The sequence below is a fragment of the Dicentrarchus labrax genome, unplaced genomic scaffold (genome assembly GCF_905237075.1).
Source record: "Dicentrarchus labrax unplaced genomic scaffold, dlabrax2021, whole genome shotgun sequence".
Taxonomy (NCBI): Eukaryota; Metazoa; Chordata; class Actinopteri; family Moronidae; genus Dicentrarchus; species Dicentrarchus labrax.
In genome coordinates, this window is record NW_026136714.1 from 9,009,942 (window position 1) to 9,032,095 (window position 22,154).

General features: G+C 38.3%; 3 protein-coding genes across 3 annotated transcripts; 2 read left to right on the forward strand and 1 right to left on the reverse strand.

Moving 5' to 3' along the window:
* Positions 1 to 6,972: 6,972 nt before the first annotated feature.
* sftpbb (surfactant protein Bb) lies at positions 6,973 to 10,307 on the forward strand. The gene is made up of 11 exons (XM_051422810.1): positions 6,973 to 7,124; positions 7,368 to 7,420; positions 7,783 to 7,857; positions 8,086 to 8,208; positions 8,292 to 8,426; positions 8,543 to 8,623; positions 8,715 to 8,898; positions 8,978 to 9,120; positions 9,230 to 9,310; positions 9,457 to 9,567; positions 9,882 to 10,307. Exons 1-11 carry the CDS (start codon positions 7,073 to 7,075, stop codon positions 9,918 to 9,920), a joined length of 1,077 nt encoding a protein of 358 aa, XP_051278770.1. The 5' UTR covers positions 6,973 to 7,072; the 3' UTR covers positions 9,921 to 10,307.
* A 100-nt stretch (positions 10,308 to 10,407) lies between these two features.
* usp39 (ubiquitin specific peptidase 39) lies at positions 10,408 to 15,108 on the reverse strand. Its single transcript, XM_051422809.1, has 13 exons — positions 14,901 to 15,108; positions 14,568 to 14,646; positions 14,383 to 14,477; positions 14,164 to 14,300; positions 13,671 to 13,823; positions 13,346 to 13,571; positions 13,142 to 13,219; positions 12,794 to 12,861; positions 12,370 to 12,558; positions 11,996 to 12,138; positions 11,638 to 11,773; positions 11,404 to 11,490; positions 10,408 to 10,662 (listed from the first exon to the last, which is right to left on the reverse strand). The coding sequence occupies exons 1-13, from the start codon at positions 14,974 to 14,976 to the stop codon at positions 10,609 to 10,611; spliced, it is 1,521 nt and encodes a 506-aa protein (XP_051278769.1). The 5' UTR covers positions 14,977 to 15,108; the 3' UTR covers positions 10,408 to 10,608.
* Positions 15,109 to 15,316: 208 nt separating this feature from the next.
* On the forward strand, positions 15,317 to 17,726 carry cunh2orf68 (chromosome unknown C2orf68 homolog). Its single transcript, XM_051422811.1, has 4 exons — positions 15,317 to 15,567; positions 16,336 to 16,451; positions 16,533 to 16,678; positions 16,774 to 17,726. The coding sequence occupies exons 1-4, from the start codon at positions 15,458 to 15,460 to the stop codon at positions 16,894 to 16,896; spliced, it is 495 nt and encodes a 164-aa protein (XP_051278771.1). The 5' UTR covers positions 15,317 to 15,457; the 3' UTR covers positions 16,897 to 17,726.
* The last annotated feature ends 4,428 nt before the right edge of the window (positions 17,727 to 22,154 follow it).

Sequence of the window (22,154 nt, forward strand, 5' to 3'; positions counted from 1 at the left end):
ACAACGATTGATTTATGTTGCTTGTATTGTACATTATGTCAGGTTTGTAAGTCTGGTTTCATTGTCAACTAGAACAAGAATGGAAGTCTGTATTTATTTAAATCTCTCAGTGTTGATTCAGGTCTACACCCATCAGAGTTTAGTGACCTTTTAGGCACAACAATTCAAACAAAACTTCAATCAAGCTGAAGTTCAGTTTGGGTGGAGTCCAATATTGACATTTAAAGCTGTGATGCCATCCGACAAACAAGAGCTTAAAAGCATTGTCTTGATGTATCATGTCTTTATGTGGTTTCAGCCTCAAACTGGTTAGAAACTAAATATAAACATAGCTTCTGATTGCAAATAATGTCACTTGACTGGAAAATATATTTTGTTCTTAAATTTTGGAATTTGTTCTTTAGTCCCTTCTTCATTTATTTGAAAAATAAATGTTGTATATTCTTGAATCTAAATCAATTTGTGTAGATTGCCATATTTTTCTATCACTTACAACTTGCGAAGCATTACACTGGCTGGGAAACTAAACATGTTTCCTGTGCCAACTTCCATTGAAAAAAACAAGAATGTTATCTTAGTTTCCTAAATAGCATCTAACCCACAGGTATCTCTCTTCCTTGCCCAACCTGTTCAAGGAAATAACAGTGGCGAGTGGTCTGGGTGTCTCCTGTCAGACAGGTGATGGGTCCTTCCAGCAAATAGATTAAGTGATTGGAAGGAATGGCGTGAGCATAAGGAATGCACAAGGAAATCAAAGATACCAAACGGGAAAAGTTACTCAGTGGTTCACCAGGATTGCATGGTAAAGCAAGTCTAGGCTGTCTGGAGCAGATATGGTCAAATGAGTGTATCATATGATAGAAAATGCCATAAAGTTACTTTACTCCATCTTTCTAAGAATTTATTTATTGTGTGTAACCATAGTTTGTTTTAATTATCGTTTTCAATTCAGTTTAGTTTCATTTAGTTACCAGAGTGGGTGTGCTTGTTTCAGTTTTGTTTTTTCTGTTTAAAAATGATTAGTTTCAGTGTTAGTTTTAGTTTTTTGTATTATAATACAGGGGATATTTGTCAGGGGTTCAGAAAAGGTATTAATAATACAAAAACAACACTTTGTGAAGGCAATTTACTCACAGTCATTCACATCGCCGTCTCAAAATCAAAGACATTTCCTGTTTATTTTGTATTTTATTTAGTTTGTATGTAACTACACAGTATTGTTTTAGTTAGTTTTCATTATTTTCTAACATCTAGTTATAATTTTTATTTCACTGATTTAGTTTACTATAATAACCTTTATTCTCATAATATATGGGGAAATTAATCAGTAGATAAATTATACATAATGATAGAAACACCTCCAATTTCAGTGCAGCACAAAAAATATAAAACACCTGCTTGCAGATAAATACTTAGGGTTTCCATGGGGACATGTGCAAAAAAAAAAAAAAAAAAAAAAAAAAAAAAAACAAGGATAATTGATTCTGACAGTGATGTAACACAAGGTACTCCAGTTGCACGTGTAGGCAACAAGAGACGATTGAGAGAGGAGTAGAGAAAATGTGTTGCTGATTCATTATTGTGTGTGTGTGTGTGTGTGTGTGTGTGTGTGTGTGTGTGAGAGAGAGAGAGAGAGAGAGAGAGAGAGAGAGAGAGAGAGAGAAAGAGAGACCATCGTCATTGTCTTGGCCTCTTTTGTTTTGTCCGCATGCTTCTTTCTGGTACACTGCAGATGAAACAGGAGAATTTGTTTGTTTATAGTGTTTCCTCATATGCGCTCCACCTGCCCTGATCTGCAGTGAAGACTGTTTCCCTTGCAGAAGTACTTTCAAACTACTTGTTTGCTTTCACAAAATAGACGAACAACACTGCTAACTCTGTGTTTGCGGCAGACACAAAGCTGACATTAATGTTTTTTTTGTGTTTGTTTGATTTTTATTTATTTTTCAATATCTTCATTTTAAAATGATCGTGTCCCAAACCATTTTCATGTAGATTCACATATTTATAAGTTGCATATGATGTATACTGCAAAATACATAAAACTGGTTTTATGTTAAAATTTCTGGAATTCATTAATTTCAGTTTAGTTTGGTTTGCGACTATGGGATAGCTCGGTGCAAGGTGTCTGGATCATCTCCAGTGCAGTATGAGTCATGTTACAAGAAGGAAAAAACTTGATTGTGTACGGTAAGGCAGTATTGTGTGTAATTAATTGCCCGTCTGTCTCTAATCATAAATCTGTAGACAAAACCACAGCTCAAGGCTGAGGAATGAAACCAATTGTGTTTCGTGTGAAATGGCTCCAGAAGGATGCGGAAAGTCAAAGAAAATGTAGGTTTAGGTAGAAAAGTAAAACAAGTAGAGTGAGAAGAGCCATTTCACAATGCAGCTCTTACCTCTGCAGAGCCTGTCAGAGAATGGAGTGTATTTATAGACAATGCAAACATATATCATGATAATAATAATGTAAAGGACATATTTATTTAACGCCACAGTAGTTCTGCCTGTTGCATGATTTGGATAACCTTCTGTAACATTCCTTTAGTAATGGTTTATCCTGTTAAGTGATAAAGCTTTGTTTAGTTATGCTTGTGTAAGGCCATGTAACAAATACAACAACAAAGAACTTCATGATTTGTTCTCATTCAAAATACTGAATATATCTTTCCAGAGAATACAAATAAGAAAATGTTGTACTGAAATTCAAGTACTGCCCTTCTACCTCGGAGTTCATCTTGGAATACCCTTTTCTAACTGGAATCCAGCTATTTTGGTGGCATAAAAGTAAATATTTGTGTGAACTGTGAGCTAATGTTTATTAATTGATGAGCCATTAAGCATTAACTAGTCACACACTAAAAGTGATTTGATCACTTATTAATCCTATTGTTATTGATATTATTATTATTATTATTATTATTATTATTAATAATAATAATAATAATAATAATAATAATGACAGATCCTGCATTAATTCAAGCATTGGTTGTACATTATAAGAATGTTTTCTACCTTTATTATATTGTTGTTACCTCAAACATGTGCACTGTCACACATGTTTAATTAATCATCAGTCTCTTTTAAATGTCTGATATTTTAAATGGATGAGACTGTTGTTTATAAAGAGAAATATTTTTGCAATTACTTGATTACAATTACTTTACTTAAATGAAAATTTGGACAAAGATTCTTCAAACTGCGTGATCTTGTATGGAATCAGGATGCAGCTCTTTACAATCCTCCTCCGCATTATGCAGAAACTAGACAATGAAACTGTATTTGGTACTCATGACTTCCCCTTTGTTTAAGTAGCTGCAACTGTAATAATACACAGGAATGTTCCGGACAGCGACATGCAGGTTCAACCACACAGACTCTGTCGGTAAGCCACATAATAGCTGCTATGGTCTCATTAAATAAATTTAATAGCAGAGCTTCCCTTTAATATAATGTAATCGGAAAAGTAAGTATCACATAACATTGAATTAAATATTGTGACTGTTGTGTTTTATTGCACTGCAGTCTGAATTGATCATTGCCTGCCTGAGAACTGATTGAATATTTCTTAAATTATATTGTTATTATTGATTGATACATTCAACATGATGAAAGGAAGGCTGTACACACTATCCATCCACGCATCCAGTGCGAGTATTTAATAATAAAGACATGTTCTTAGTCTCTTGGTCTTCATGCAGACAAATGTTTGATAAAAGTAAATCTCAAGGATTATAATGACATTAAATAAAACACACCTGTGTCTTTTCATTCAAGTAAACATGGGAAATACAGTTTACCATTATAGGTCCCAAATGCTCCATAGATTCAACTCAAAACCTGAAGACTAATCAAACTATGAGAAAAAAATCAGATAATTCATGAATACACCTAAGGAGAGGCTGTCAACAACCAATTACCGGTTTGAGGAGGAAGCAACGCATGAACAACACAGACCTGATATTTTACGGGAATATCATCACTTGTTTAGAGCACCTTCGGGTTCTTGGGAGTTCCCATCATTGAGAATCTGACATGGTCCACACACACACACACACACACACACACACACACACACACACACACACACATATCTTAAGAAATTCTTAAAAGAAAAAGAAAGTCTCTCTTGGGGTCCTAAAGGCCTTCTGCTCTTGCAGTGGAAAGGGTCATAGCAGGAGGCCCCACCAGTAGTTCAAGGAAATGCTTTGTTTTTTTGTTTCTCTGATCATCAGCCTTGTTCCACTCTTGTATAGTTTGTCTGCAATTGTGACATATGTACATCTTATCATATGTTTATAATTCTTCATCTTCGAATTTGTATCCCATATATTATATATTATATATTACATATATGCCCTAAAGGAATATATACTGCCCTTTAGGAAATTATTTAATGAATATATTGAATGAAAGTCTGAATATATTGAATGAAACTTGAATATATGGAATGAACTTTAATCAAGGCACTGGTTAGATGTGTGATGTTATTAAAATGTTGCTTCAAGACAGTCCAGTCATTCCCATTCAAGCTGGAAGGACACATGCTCCCCCGGATTTTCGATATCTTGATTTGTTTTTAATTAATTTTATAATATGTAAATATAGTCGTTTTATATTCAGGTTATACGAGGGCGCAAACATGCTTTGGAGCCTGAGTTTAATCATTTGCACCCTTAATGTTAAGCGCAAGGTGGTCTAATAGGTCTTATGGCCGTCTCCATGCGCACCTTATAAGCGCAGCGCAACCTGCAAAAGGGCTGGGTGAAGGTGAATATACATCACAGGTGGCCATTAATAAAATACTGGTGAAACCGCTTATATTATCTGACTGACACTCTTTTAGTATTAATTATCATGTATCTGACCTCGCACATGGTCACATAGTTCAGTTATTAATTTCAGTTATTCAGTTATAGGGTTTCACGGATAAAACATGAGAAAAAGTTGGATGAGGCTATGATTAGCCCTGGTGACCGGATGTCTCCTTCATAAAAGAGCAGAATATGGAGTTATATCCGAGCAGTCTGATGTGTGTAGAGGTCTGTGTGGTTATATTGTATCTGATTTAATAAAGATAAACTCAATGAACGGTCGTGCGTAAAGACACTGCGCTCTGGCGCGGCACTTAAAACAACTTAACATATCCATCCATGCCTTCAGATGCTGCAGGGACTTCATGAACTGAAGGAAGCTTTTTATACAACATAAAGCCGTTGTGGACAGCAGATACTGTAAGAATCACCCACATTCATTCATAGATTATTGGCTGATTTACTGACTTTCCTGCTTTAAACACAGTAAGCCTTTTCCTGCCTCCTATTGTGTTTGAACATACAGCTACAGTACAGTAACAGCGTGAATATTGGCCCGCACCAGCCAGGGTGTTAATTATCTCTTCATTAGTTATGACTTACAGACTTACAGTCTTACAGATTCCGTGCAGGCTCACTCAGCCCCACACTTCTTGCAGTAACACCCTTATGAAATAATATTAGGCCGGTATCGAAAACACAAGATGGCACAGTGACATGTCATTCCATATATTCAAGTTTCATTACATATATTTATTCAATGATTTCCTTAAGCTCCTGCCATCATTTTATTATACTTCATGCTTATATTCCAACCTTAATGAGAATGCCACATTGCATTTAAGAACATATATTCCTTGTATATGTGACAAGTACCACCCAGACGACCACCCACCTAGAGCCGGAGGATCTGTCCTAGGTTTCTGCCTTTTAACAGGCAGTTTTTCCTTGCCCTTGTCGCCAAGTGCTTGCTCATGGTGGTACTGTTGGGTCTCTGTAATTAATGTTATAAAGAGTTCGGTCTAGACCTGCTCTATTTGAAAAGTGTCCTGAGATAACTTCTGTTATGAATTGGCCTTATACAAATAAAATTGAATTGAATTGAATTGAATTGAAGTAAAACCTTCAACATCTGAGCACTTGAATCTAAAAGCGTGTGTTACACAGGTCTGCACCTAACCAAACAACAGTCTGTAGGAGGGCAAACTGTTTGTCTAACACTGTGTATGTTCTCTGCTCTGCTGCCATCTAGTGGTCCCTTTAGAAAACTTAATGAGTGGTCATTTTCAGCATGAGCCGTGGACTTTATTCCAATAGAAGAACAAATAAATTCACCCATAATCCTCTTTGTTCTGCCATAAGGTTTCATTTGGCCTTTTACATTTAAAAAAAAATGAATTAAATATATATATTGTATATAATATAAATTGAGGTAAAATGCTCTTTAAATAATCAACACTCATAATCTGAGCATGGCAGGCATAGTGACACTTTTGGGCAGGAAGTCATTAAGGAAATGTGGGATTCTAGTACCATTTTGCACCCTGACAGTAAACAGTACCCAACATTAAGTTTCACCTTTGGTCCTGTAATGTAACATATTTGGGCACCCCTGATCAATCTCCAGATATGTGCAGCCAGCATGCAGGCACCCAAGCAAGGCTAAATCTCAGTAGCCTATATTTGATCTTAATATATATTGCCTACATTTATATTGTTACGTTGTTGTTGTGCTGAACTGGACCACTGCCTGTAGCTTTTGTGCACCAAATGCATTTGAAATATCTACAACATATTCTCAAGATCGACACTTTCACTGCCCCAGCTTGATTTCAACGATGATTTCAAACCATTTCACCTCTTCTTTACACTGAACAGGATTTATATTATTATTATTTGTTTGACTCTCAAAACTTAAATAAATAAATAAATAAATAAATAAAGGTTATTTGTTAGGAAAAGTGTAATCTTATACAGTTAGTATAAGGCTAACATCAGATCATAGATTGGAGATCAGTGTATCCACTTGAAGTCAATATTATTTGACACTGCAGTGGAAGTTTGGTAGCTGATGACTAACGTTACCTTGTTAGTTATGTCTTTAAAATAAATTGGTCCACAGCGCCTGCGTGTTCAAATCTGCCGTTCTGATTGGGTGCGACGATCAACCTCATATTTCCGGTGCGACCCGAGCAGCAGCACTGATGTTGTTGTAGAGATCACTCTGCGCTTCACGTCGTTTTCTGCTCCTTCACATCATGTCAGCGTCCGCTTTCATCCTGGTGGTCCTGGCGACGTCTCTGTGGCCCGGTAAGATGAAGATTTACTCATGAGTGATTTTATTAGAGCTCGTATAAAACATCCGTGGATTTACTGCATCACTGTCACCTGACTGGTCGCCATTCATTTTTGCTGTCAAAGATCATAATGTCATTTTGGGATTTATGACAGTTTGCAGCTATTTTCTGACATCTTTGCGCCTTTTTTTTTCCTTCTGTTCCTCTCCATCATCCCTGTATGGATCATTTCTCTTTCTGTCCCGGGGGGTTTCAGGAGACTCCAGGTTCATCATTGACCCTTTGTCATTCATCAAACACAAATCTCTGGTAAGCCTGACTTTTCTTTCGAGTATAAAAGGTCGAAATGCCAATAGATGGAACTAAATGAATTTTAAAATAACACACTCACACTTCCCGCACACTAAACTGTATTAGAAAAATACTAAGGTTTCATCTACATCTCCTTTTTACACATGTATGTGTGTGTGTGTGTGTGTGTGTGTGTGTGTGTGTGTGTGTGAGTTGATGCATTTATTAGTTATTAAGGTGATTTTGGTTTTTGCCACAGTCATCAGGCTTCAGCAACAAACATGTTCTTACATGAATTCTTAAAAAGTGCAAACAATGAGCTTCCAGTCAGCACAGTAAAGGAAAACACTCATTGTCTCACTGTGGGTTCTCCCTATTAGACTTTGGATATGTGTCCAGAATGCCGCCAGATCGTCCAGCTGTCCGCCAACATGATTTCCAGCAGAGACACTAAGGTGAGGACTGCACAGTTTTACCTTTTACTTTCACTTCACTCTACTGACCACACAGACATGCAGCCACACCCAGCAGCTGGGATATCTTAAAAGGTTAGACCTAAAATGGACATTTATAACGAGGTAGATGCCCATTGTGAACTTTGTCAGTGTCTGATTGTGCAGGAAAACACTATTTAACAATGTTCAACACAAGCAGACAACACATTAACTACTGTGCTTTTGCAGGAGACTGTATATGAAACCTTGCACGCTCTGTGCCAACGCCTCCCAAAGGAACAGACATCAGAGTGTGATTCACAGGTGAAGGCGCATTTGCCCAAAGTCTTGCAGCAAACACCTGGTCACCTGGTGAGTTTAGCCTCTATATTCAGGATTCTTCTTAAAACACTTCAATGTTCACCTTTAATGCAAGGTAATCTGTGTTTATGTAGAAACCAGAAGAGACCTGTGTGGTGTTTGGACTTTGTGCTGGTCACAAAGAGGAGGAACCGCTCAAACTTCCCGACCATGCCACCACCAATACAGACCTATCCAGTGCTGCACTCGGGACAGGCACCAGCTCCCACGTGAGTGTGAAAAAGGAGCAATGGTTGTTAAAATGGAAGCTGAAATGAAACTCCTATTTTCATACTGTACATACTATACTATAAATAGCCCTCATATCAGCTAATCTCTTCTCTAGGAGCTGTTCAACCCTGCTTGCACCCTGTGTTTGTTTATTATCAAGAAACTGGAGACCCTGTTGCCCACAAATATGACTGAGGTGACGCTTTTATCGTTCATTACTTCAGTCACATATGTCTCAGTGCGCATCCCATCCTGTAATCATCACTATCTTCTTTCTTCCTTTGCAGGATGCTTTGATGAAGCTCATGGGAGAGGTCTGCGATCTTGTACCACAGAGCTACAAGGAGAAATGTGATGATTTTGTTGCCAAATACGGCACGCAGATAGTCGAATTCCTTTTATCGTCGGCTGCACCTCACACAATATGTACCCTTTTGCACCTCTGTTTGTTCCAGGAGCAGACTGTTCCAGGTCAGTCACATTTAATGGTTTGTTTATTGGTTTGACCTTACGCTCCCACCACCAAGGTAACGCTCTGATGATTACACAGAGGTGTCCCTCCCCTCGGACTGCGAGTCGTGTCGCACTCTGGCTGTGCTGAGCCGACTTCACCTGGGTCCCAATTCCACCGAACCTGAGACTTCCTCTTTCCTCCAGTCTGTGTGTGTCCAACACCCCAATGCCATCCCTAAGGTCTCACAAGCTAACACAGTTATCCCTCAGTGCTCCCAACTAACGAAATCCTTCACAAATCACTAGAACTTTAAAATACAAAGATGTAAGATTCTCATGCTCTTTTCAGTGTGAGGCTTTCACCAGAATCTACAGCTCCCGTCTGAAGAAGGTTTTGGGAAACCAGATGGACGGTACTCATGCTTGTGAAGTAAGAATTAGCTCTTTTAAAAAATACAAAAAAAACACACGCATGCACATTTACAATAACCTCACTGGAGGTACAGGAGAAAACTATTAATGATGCGACCTATTCAGATTTTCTCAGCATCTCTCTCCCCCCCATCTGTCCTGCAGAGAGCTGATATGTGCGTTGCCTCACAGAAGTTGGAGCCGCTGGGAAACAATCGTTGTACTTGGGGACCAACCTACTGGTGCAAAAACATTCAAACTGCTCAGATGTGTGGTGTAAGTAAAACTCTATTATTGCCAGTTCATCTGATAAAAGTGATGCACAGGTCGGTCTCAATCTCAAAATTAGTGTACATGTGTAATGTTTTTCAATTAAATTGTCTTTTAGCTTTAAGCAAATTACCACATCCTGAGCAATGTTTCACCACCATCATGTACAGGACCTGATAAACTCCTGCACAGAATAAACATTGGACAGAATATTGTGTACTGAGACAACGAAATGCAGTTAACTATCTAAACTGTGTAAAGTACTAATTTGATCTTGCGAATTTCAGTTCCACATCCTATTTCTGTGTTTTTATTTGCAGAACCAGGCCTTCTGCAAGAAATACATGTGGAAGAAGTGAAACTGCCAGCCTGCAGCTCAAAAATTAGGTGCACTGAAAGAACTACTTTCTTTTTACAAATGTATTATTGCATTAATCAACTCTTAAAGTTTTATAAATGTAATGCACTGATCTACTTTTCGTGTTTTACTGTTGAGGGAAGTGACCCATCTCAAATGCTATATCAGTCAATCATCCATAAATATTCATCAGGAAATTCTCGTTTGCATGAATGTCACAAGACTGAGGCTGGGATTCAGTCTGAAACCTTAGTTTCTGCTGTTTTAATAGTTTTGTGTTATTCAATACATTGCTACACGTAAGTAATTATGAACTATGTGTTAAAGACATTAGTATTATTTGTAAAACTGGCTACTCAATAAAGCTGCAGAGCTGCTTCTTCTGTTACCTTGTGGCTGTTCTATGATACCTGGTGCAAGTAACCACATACTAAAATAAAATAAAATCAAAAGGTTGGTTATTAAAATTCAACATAAAGAGACATGTGTCCCAGAGATTGTTTATTTTTAGTAAAAAGATAAAACAGTGAAAAAACAAACATATACATTTATTTTTTTGTGGCTATAAAGAAAAAGTCCTGATTCTCTGTTGCCACACTCCTTCTATAATCTGTTGTTATTTTCAATCACTTAAATACCCAGTTAATTTCCAATAGTGACGACACTTCTGGCCATTCACGCTGCCTCACTTACACCCCTGTGTGGTTGTTTGTGTCATCATCACTGTCTTGTCTCTTCCAGATCTAGGAGAGAGGAAAAAAATGTGTTACCATAATGAGTTATATGTAAATCTATGTCTCATTGTTAAGATCATTTTTTACTTTATAGTGATTTAAAACTTCAGTCTGATATGGGATAAGATTCAGCTGATACTGTTTTTTTGCTGCTGACAATGTCCTAATAATCTGTATTATTAACTTTAACAGTTTTTAAACCAAGAAATTACAATAATTCAGTCCTCCACTTAGTTGCCAAAGCCTCTGAAGTCAGAAAATTAATGAAACCACTGAAAGACCAGATTAGTTCATTTTTTATTTAGCAGTCCTTCTGGAAGGCATGGCCAGGTTCTTGATTTGATAGTGAATTTTTAAAAAATGTCTTTACAATAAGGTAATTTGTACAACACAGAGTGTACCAGTAGTTAAAGAATACAAATTATTTGCAGATTTTATATGTTTATAATGTCTCTATGATTGGAAAGGAACTTGAATGTTGTAAAGAGTAATACTGGCCTTTATTTATTTATTTATTTATTTACTTAATATCACTACTATTGCTCCCAAGCATTAGCAGTTAAAAACACACTAAATAGTCTGTGCCATTATCAAAAACACTGCATCGGTCTTCTGTACTGTAGATTGGCCTTTAAAAATAAGATTCATCCGAGTGTGCTGTGAATGCCATCAGATAAAAAGGGGATTAATCTTTTATGTAATTTCGTGTTGCACAAGAAAAACATCCACAGAATGAGTGGGAGGACTTGCCTGGATGTAAGCCTCTGACAGTGTAATCATCTGAGGGAGAATGTCAGTCACCTGCAGGTCCTGCATCTCATACCACTTCCCAGTTCCCTGATTAAACACAAAGAGAGATGATGACTGATGCCCATAATAATACAACAATAGCTTGATCGAGATACAGCTTAATGCACTGGTTAAAGTTTGAAGCAACATCACCAGAAATCTGTTAAATGTCAGAAATATCTGGCTGAAACTTACATGATGCAGAACGTGTATTCTGTATGCTCCCTCTGTGGGTTTCCCATCATGCACTACGTTGGCAACAAGGTCATAAGTTGTGTTCTTCTCTGTAACTTGAGCTTCTTCTGTCAAGTACTCACGAAGGTCTACGTTCCTGTTGAAGCCCATAAAAAGTGACAACATGAAGTACATATTTATACTAATGACAAAATACACATGCTTAACATCCCTTCTTACAAGAGTTACATTCTACAATAATAACTATATAACTACAATATAACTATTCACTACTAATTAACAAAATGCACTTTATGGCTCTGTGAAGCACTTTGATCCAGGCTATACATTTCATCTTATGTATATGAACAGTACTTACGTGATAGGGAAATTGACAATTGTGGGGTTCTTTTCCACAAAGAAGTTGTTCTTGGTGAATCTTTTGATGCAAAATATAAGGTACGGAGGCAGTTTGGTCAGCTGGAACCTCTTGAGGAAATTCTCTTTGTAGGTTTTGTATTCCTGAATGTAAATGAGACAGGAAAATGTGCACAGATATTTTCTCGGTTTGATAATATGGCCTCCTCAAAATGCTGTTGTGGTAATTACACGTTTTAACTGTGACTACGTCATTATGTAATCACCAAATCTTCATCACCAACAAAGCTTTTCTGCATTGCAACATGAAGTCATTTCCCCCCACTTTTATTTTATTTTGCACATTATATGTAAGAGAAGAAGATTAATTGGTACCTTCTCAGTGCTGCCATTGAACTTGCCCAGGATGTTGAAGAGAGGGACCTGCGGGATTATAAGCTGCTCCTTCTCATCCTTGTACAGTGGAGCTGTTGGGAGGTCAAGGGTCAGAAACAGGAAGGTGGACTCGGACATCTGCTCCTGGTACTCGTCTGTCACAAGCAACGCCTCTTTCTCCTCCGGTAGCTGGGAAATGGGGAAAAAACAAAACTCAAAATCAACAATTTTCAGCTTTTCGTAAACCATAATTCAATCAATTAATTCAGAAGGAAAATAAGCTTTTTTTAAAACATTATCTACAAAATACTTTGGTCAGGTAATTTAAACATTATTGATGAATAAACATGAGATATTATATAGGAGTAAAATTATTAATATTCTTGATCAATCAATGCTTTCATAACACAAGCAGGAAACTCACCAAATCTGGGTGTGGAAGTTTCTTGGAAAAGATCCGCATGGAGCCTTGAAATGCTTTTGTAATGATTGCTTTGAGGGCACAAAGACAAATGAGAACAGGGTTTAATTCACACTCTTCCTAACATTTAATAACTGGAAACATGTTACATTATTAAAATGCTAACTCTAAACTAAATTCCACTTTAGAGAAAGAAAAAAAGTTTAAATTGATGTAAACTTGTATCCAAGTTTTTTCACTTGGCTTTACCATTAATGTGCCAAATACCCATCTAAATATCACATTAAATGCTTTATTTTTTGACTGTATTATGACCTAATAATTAAGGATTTCACTGATTCTCCTACTCACATGGTTTTTTTTTCTTTGTTCCTCCAAGAGCACCATGCAGAGCATTTAAGAACCACGTCATGAAGTCCACAGCATCTCCTGCAGAACAGAAAATAATTAGCACCATCACTAGTCTCCATCGGGCAGTATGTGTTAAAGGCCTACATGAGATCTGCAGTTCCTAGTATAGTACATTACTAAAGATTCTGGCAACTAAAGCATCACCTTGTTTGGTAATTTGGAAGTTCTTCTTGCTGCATAGCACCACAGCCTGCAGCATCTCATGGGGAGACACATGGGCCTTGAAGTTTCTCGGATTCCAAAGTTTGCGCATCAGCTCACCAAACCTCTGCACCAAGAGGAACATGATGTCCCCCGGTGGCCTGCGGATTTCTCTGTAGTTTTCCTCCTCCAGGAAGTAGTTTCGCAAAGGTGGAACATTGGAAAAAGCCTGGGAAAAAGAGGCAATTATCAAATGGTAGGGATTAATTAAAAGATTTATAACCAAGTTCAGATAAGGTCCACTCTGTTTGATAGCAGTTGTTCATACCTGTAGCACCACATTGGCGTAGTCATTGGCTTTGATGTTGTTAAGACCTACAATGCCTGGCAAGTAGGTTGTACCGTCATAGGCTCGGTACAGCTTTCCTTGCTTGTCCAGTCCTGCAATGTGCTGCTTGGTGAAAGTTGGCTTCAACACATACTGTAGAGAAAGTGAGAAAGTGTCAGTAAATTACAGTATTTTTGACTCTGCTGTCAGCACATGAAGCAGCTTTAGACAAAACAAAGTAAATATTGTATGACGTGACTACAACCTTTAAAACCATGTAACTATTCTGATACAACAATTCATTAGTTTTATAACAACATACCTATATTATTTTAATTATTTACCTCTCAGCTCTACTCATAACAACTTTCACTATGTGATTTAAGTTTGTCTTTTTAAAAGGAAACATGAAACATGCAAATTAATTCAACATTTCCGGTCAAAAGTATAACAATAACATGCCATAAGCCTGTAACACCAGGATTTTCCGTACCGTGATGTCTTCTAGTGAAGAGTCAATGATCTCGTAGTTGTCTGGCAGACAGTAAAACTTGAGAGTGTGCAGATTCAGGAACACATGATGGGTAAACTGCACACTGTGAGTGTAAGCGTGGGACTTCAGACCTCTACCTACAAGCAATACATGAGTGAATCAGCCCAAGCCCAAAACAAGGTGTTTGATCCCTGGTTAAATATCAGATGATTCACTTACCTTGAAAGTATTTCCCACATATAAGGCAGGCATAGACATTGATGTGGGAGAGAGAGATGGAGCAGAGTTTCTCAAAGTCAAAGTCCAGCACACTCCTGATGGACACACAAACAAAACTGGGAATCAGCTGAAGAGCTAACTAGCACTTAGCACAAAGTAGCTATGCACATTCAGCTTTATCTTGCCTGTTTATGGTGTCAAGGTAAGGACAGTGACGGCTTCTCCGATCCTCTACTACACGTCCTCGGCCTATTTTGGCTGCGACTGCAACAAGAAGCAAAACAGCTGAACGTGAGCTAGCTGTACATGCTATCTGACCCAGAGTTTAGGTTTCTATTTTTTTAAGCATACGATGGATTTGACACACACAAAGTGAACTGGAAGGGAGGTCCATTTGCGTTGAGCCTGTTGAAACTACACAGTATTGAGACTTGGTGGCCCGCTCTTTCGTCTGGCTACCACAAGTTAGCTACCGGCTAACAAACGTAGGAGCTACGTTAGGAGTAAAAACACTTTACCAATGTCTTCGTTGTCATCGTCGTCCACTTCAGGCTCTCTTTCTCGCTTCAGAGAAACCATCACAGCCGCTAGCATGCGAGCTTAAAGTCCAAACAAACGGCGACGGTGCAACTTTATTCGGAGGAGATGAATGGACCGAGAAGTAAACGCGTCGAAACTCGCGGTCCCGACTGAAAGATAGCAGACTAAAACCTAACCCGGAGTTGTGAAGCTAGCGACATCGACCCTCGAGCCGCTCAATGACAAAACCCAATGTGATATATTGTTGATTTTGTGAAGCAAAGCCTCACTTTTACATTGGATTTTGTGTAATTAAAGACTGTTTTCTTTTTTTTTTTTCTTGTTGTTTCATAAGTTTTCAACAAAACACAGTGCACTTTCTGGATGTTTTTTTTTTTTAATTTGTAAACTCCGGGAATGTTACAATTGGACAACAATTTACCGTTAGCTAGCATGTAGCTTTTTGTCAGCCTCTCTGGATCTGAGTGAGACTTGTTGCAATCATTAGCGCCACTGGCTCACACATACTGTCACTGTACTGTAGCTGCTCGTTGAAATGGACATTTTAAGAGACGATGAAGCGCATGAGCTGCAGTACAAACGAGGGGGCCGTTTGGATATGAGCCACGGCTTCCTGCACCATATCCGGAGGAACCAGATCGCTAGGTGATTTCCTCAAATACCGTTAGCCGATGCTAGTAGCTAGCATGCCAGCTAGTTCACGACACCTAAAGCTGCAAACCACATATGTGTCTTTTATTGGGAGTTGGTCTGAAAGTGAAGGAAGGCTCAGTAATGCACCTTCTTTGACGCTCAAAGTGAGACTATAAGGAGTGATCGTACAGGCCATTGGTCGAAGCTAGCCTTGGTTTAGGTCACTGGAGGCGAAACAACATAAAGCTAACTAGCTGCAGATTGAGGAGGGGGAAAGTTAGTTACAGGCTTGTTTCAGTATTATCACGGGGTGAATCAGTGTAGCTATCAAAGAACATCATTCGGCTACCACCTCGGTGAGATATATTGATGTAGAAATAAAAGGTATAAGTCACCTTTCGCCTCATATTCTGATGCTAAACACTGTTTTTGTTTTGTCTACTGGTTGTGTTCCTGAGCATTAACAACATGAAGAGAATAATGCATCTGAGAATGCCACAATTAATATAATACTAATCCTCCACACATATATAAAAAGAATCTATAGTATATTTTTTTATAGGTAGAAAAACAAGTTAGGATAAAGAAGCTTTTACTCAAACTTAGACTAAGTTTGAGTCACAGTTGTTTTGTTTTTGTATCTTATTATGATATGATGATATTGCCCCATGGTTGTCTAACTAGGTTAGAAAGTTAGAGACATACTGCAGTGCAGCACTGGTATATGGTAGACTGTACTTTTCCAAGTTATAACTAAATATTGTTTTTTGTCTCCTCTAGAGATGACTATGATAAGGAGGTGAAGCAGGCCAAAGAGCTTCAGCGGCGGAGGCACACCACAACTCCTAGAAAACCCCGTAGACCCGATATCCAAGTGTACCATCCTCGACGCAGACGTAAGTTTGATGCTTTTTGTTGCTGTTGTACCCACAGTAAACCCTGTGAAGACAATATGCATGAGTGTGCTCATTTTTCAGATGGGTCCGAGCCAGGGGCTGGTGCTGAGGCTGAAGAGTGGATTGAGAGTGGGTCAAGCACAGAGACAGAGACCCATGGAACTGAACTCTTCTGGTTGGACTATCAGGCGGACTCTGGTTCCATTACCTCCTTCCTTGTGCACAAGGTCAATGCACATCCTTTTGACTAATGCTTGTGGCTATTTGGTCTCTTTGATTGTGCGCTGGTCCTAATTTCCCAATGTTCTGTCTGTTTCTAAAGGAGGATAAGCCCGACAAGGTGGTGGACCGTGTTGCAGAGAAGAACATCCTAGATTCAGCCATGAGGGCAGCTCTAGAGGCTCGAATTCGAAAGGAAATGGACAAAAGACGAGACAAACGCTGAGTAATGTTCTCAGACAGTAGATTATGATGACAGAGGGGCTACCGGCAAAGAGGAGTAATACTTCATTTGCAGTTCTGTTCTCCAAAGCATTAACGCTGGTGATAGGGTTTGGGGCATAATGAGGACTCATGGATAATGAGTGTCAGCAGAGACTTGATGACCCACGATCAAAGGCGTCTTCTGTTTATAAAGGAGAAGAAACAGCACTTACCATAGGCAGTATGGTTGGGAGTTACCTGTCAGGTTCGTGTTTACTACATTTGACTCAGCTTGGACTGTTACCTCATACCCTGATTCATAACTTTAGGGACTCTTCAAGTTTACTGGACCTGTAAAATGATGTTGTTGCTTTCTAACAGTTAAATCCAGAGAGGAGAAGGTACTCTTTGACAGAGAGCACTGTTAACCTTCCACCTCCTTTGAACATGTCCTGTGTTTCTTGTGTTTACAAAGATCTAGTTTTTAAAAACAAGATTTATATTTTTTGGTAAAATGCTGTGAACAGAACATCAGTCTATCAGCAATCTTATGTTTAGAAATGTGACAACTGAGTTGTGTTTTTGAGTTGTAGAGTTTAGTGGATGTAGCCATGATAATGTGTTTGTGTGGCAACTGTATTTCATTGTTTTCAGTATTCTAATTTATTTTTGGTTGTTGAAATACTTTTATTTTTATACTGTAATATTTTTTTAAGAACAACTCTTTACATATAAAATTACATAAACATAAAAGCCATTTATTACTGTCCAAATGTGTCTGTATGTGTGGAATTGAACAGCCATAAAATGTGAATGTTTTTTTCTCACGTGTTGTAAAAACACTCAAATCTTTACCGACTTTGATCCCTTCTATCCTGAAATACACATTGATGGGAATACATATAGTATTGGGATACAGCAAAATGACAGAAGTGTTTCACATCATGTCCGTCAGCAGGTGGCAGTGTGAATCAGCCTTTCAACTCAACAATATGTGTTGAACCTGCACCACTTTTTTACCCAAGAAGTTGTAAGTGAGAGTAATTATCAGGTCACTGGCACATTATATTGGGTGGTGCCTATCTGACAATGAACACATTTTGTACTCTGTACACAAGATAAGAATTTGCAGTCTTTTGTGCCCTAAGCCAACAGAAACTCTCCAATAGTGGCCCAATTCAGAGTTAAACTAAGACATTCTACCAATAAAATATTTACCATTACAAATTAGGTTTGCATTTTGCCTAAAACCTTTTTGCTGTGCTCTATATATGAGCTTCATGTTTGTATGACATTGCAAAATTGCATCTTATGACTTTAAAAAGCCAGTGGAACACCCATTGTGTGAGGAGCTGCAGCTGCTTTTACACCTCAGTATCACAGTATCTCAGTATCTCATTGTTTAATTACTTTTCCCACCCTCCAGCCCAGATAGACAAGTTTGCTGTTGTAAGCCTGTTTTTCCACCTGGGACAAACCCAGCATGTTCGAACCAGCCAGGGGTGTGCTTTGTACCCCTTCCATACAAATTATTAGGATCTCTGCAACACACAAACCTGATACCTAAATGACTGGTTGGTGTAAAAGGAAAGGAATGTCTTGAGGTTGATCAAGGGCATAGCTATAAGAAAAGAATAATTATTTCCTCTTTAAAACTTGCACAGGTTGAATGTGTCGGTGTCCCATCAACAGTAAAATACCGGTAGATACATTTCCCATCCCCATGCTGAAAAGTGACAATAGAGTTCCACTACCATCCCCTACCTGTGGAAAAAACTAATCTTACTTCACATTTGGACAGACAAGCTGTTGACTCCCACCATAGTAGGATATCCATTCATTGTTTTCATTAATGCATGAAAATATGCAAACTTCATCCTCTGGCCACATGGCTGGCCAAGTGTTATGTAAAGCCTTGTCAAGGAGGACTGGCCCCTGCTCTACTATTGGTGGAACAGAGACACTCCCCTTTAGACAACATCTCCACCTCCCTTTTCATTCTTCAGTCAGCATGTGACTAGAAGTTTTGAGGGGGGAGAAACATTCCCATGTCACCTAGTCTGCTGTTCACCACATCGCCATTTCTCAATTGGCCCAAAATGATCCAATCACAGCTCACACCTTCACACCTTACCCCCTTACTGTAGCTTCACATTAACAGTATTGTATAATGCATAATCTGTGGTTTTATAATTCACCCTCAGGTAACACTTGTGAAATGTATAATTTGCAGTAGGACCTGTTGTGACAGGACCGACTGTTATGTATTTGGAAATATTTGAATATTGCGTAATATGTTACATACATACAGTATATATTACTTAATAACACTCTGTAGTACTTATTTCATACCTATTGCAAAATATTTTTATATTTAGAAAAAGATAAAAATAAATATAACAACCTTCGACCATCTGTTTGCATTAAAACTATAGTTTCACTCACTAGATGTTCAAATACACATTTCAACTCAAAGCCTTCATCAAACCCTTTAAGGGCTGCTAGAAAATGCCATTCTCAAATCCCTTCTTCAACGGTGGATACTCAAACAGCTTCAGCTTCCTTCTTATCATAGCCTGTTATTTTTGACTCATTTATTGAGGTGATAAACTTTAATAGTTATGTAGATATTGTAAACAAAGCTCCAAATACACATTATCTGCCATCCCTCTCTCTGTTTGCCCATTTTGGTTAATAAAGTCCAGACTGAATGTGTATATTCACGTTTTTTTGTTCTCTCTGATTTGATTGTGTTGACTAAAGTTTTTACTTGCTTGTTTTTTTTAATACAACTAAACTGAAATGAACAACATTAATATGCTTGCGATAATCTACTGTAACAAAACGAACATTTTGTAATAGGATCAACACGTCTACCTCGCAATCTTATTTCTTATTCCTCTTTGACTTTTCTCGGCTGAATGTAGTGGGCCTAATCTCAAATACAGACGTTACATAACATGCTGTAGAATTTAGGCTGGGTTGGGTACAATGACAAATTGAGTCTAATACCACTTTAATAACACTTAAGATTTTGGAATGTCTCCAGAACTACTAAAAAACATGATTGCATAACTGTGGCGTTGACAATGACGCAGGTTGATTTAAAGGAGCATGTGTTACCGGATGTACCTTTGTAACATTAATATAGATTATTGTCATGATGATAAGGTGTTATTATGTAACACACCCAAATCAGTTGACATACAGTGTTAAGAAACTACTGGCTGAATATTCTTAACCCATACATTTCCGAAACAATAAGGCAGTATGAATAACTGCCTTATTGAAAAAGCTTTTGCCATAATTAGGCCATGTTGGAAAGACTTAATACAATTCTGCATGAAAACAGGACTGTACTTGACAAACTGGCATTCCGCATTAGGTGGTTAACTATACTCAGATAGAGCAAATGTATAGGCTCTTAATACCCAATGTAAAAAGAACTAAAATGTAATTTTGCTTCCTTGCAGAAGTACAGTAGGGCAACAGCAAGCCCCTGCAAACGTTGCATCAGCTGTCACCTAACCCTTAAAAGAAATCCCACTGACCTCAACCTAACAGCTGACTTCCCTTCTCACTGTGCCAAAACTCTACACTGCTCTGCTCATTAGTGTGTATCTCCTGTGAGAAAATGAAAGGCACCCAAAGACATTATCTTTCAGTCCGTGGCCATGTTTGGTCTCTACATCGGGCTCTGTTTGGGTGTGCATTGTTCTTTGTTTGGTCTCATGTGCCAGCAGAGCACAGGTGGTGCTCTCTGTGCTCTTTGTTGTGGGAAGAATCCTCCGAGTTCTCTTTGTGTTATGGACAAACAAAGATACAACACTGTAAACCTACATCAAAGCTGTGTGCGCCAAAAACAGGTATATCAATCCAAATGACTGTAATGGTGCATTGCTGGTGCTCATCATCCACGAGAATCTGAAGCTTTATCAGCACATCGTTGCAACACTAACTGAGTGTGGTGCAGCGCTCTTGGCGAACAATTTCACAGACTTACATGTCAGCCTGGTGCATTTTAGCTGCAGCAGCCTCCGTCAGTGCTGTGATACTGGTGTAGTCAGTGATCTTGTCCATTCAAGGCTGTGGGAGTGTAACCCCAACATAACCCCCCCACCATTCAGAGATATATTTAGACGCTTGACTGAGCCAGTGTGGTAGGGGAATGCACAGCTGCTGTGGTCAAACCATGGACAGGACTCGAGGTCTGAATTTGATGATGTTACTTGAGCATTAATACTACTCATAGCTTGATACACTGTAACTGTAGTGATGTTTTAAAATGAGCTGGTCCAGCTTTTGGAGACAAGGAGTACTTCCAGACAATTTTTAAGGTCATAAAATGCCAGCTACGTGAGGGAGAGGTTATTAGAAGTCTCTTTATCTATGGTATTCTAATTCTGGAGACCTGAAACATGTGATAGCTGGACATGTTAAATGAACCCTGACAGAACACACAGGGTATACGGTTCTTCATGCATAGGTGTATTACCTTTATATAACAGCACATAAAACTAAATAGAAACAATAATGGAATAGATAAATGCAATTCCATTCCAAAAAATTCCAGATATACAAGGTAAAACCAATGGGCATCTCTTTCTATTAACCTCCTTTCGTAAGTAATACAATCAAACCAGTGAGTATTAATCCTATCCAACTCGTTGGAGTTGCCATGGGAGGAAAACTGCAGGTCTCCATAACACTCATGCTTATGGTGCAGCAACCTCATGTGTCAACAACAAAGTCCACTCATTAATTTACAAAGCTTTGAGTGGCATATTAACAAAGCTAATTATAGTGAAAAGGCTCATTGGATTACCAGTTCAGCACTGAAAAGGCTCCGGAGATCTTTTGCTAGAACAGGATTTAATGCTAAAATCTCTCTGACTGAATGAAATTGAAATAAACATATGGAAACGTGGAAATTTATATCTTGGACCAATACAGAGAAATTGTTGATACCAAGAGCAATCTAATTGTATTTTTCCTTAGTCTTATGGTTAAGTAGATGTTTGACTCAACACTACAACATAGCAATCATCTTTGCTACGCCCTCATTTTAGAGCACTGCCCAAACTTGTTTTAGTGGAAGCTTGGAAGTAGTAAATAACTGGAGAAAAACTGGCATTCTTGTACTCATTTCATTTGAATCTTCATGCCATATATTTATTTGTGTTATTAAGCTGAGTAAACTATGCAAACATAGATTAGATTTGATCATTTTTGCCCACTACTAGAGAACGTTGTTTGGTATCACGTTATGCAAGAAAGTAT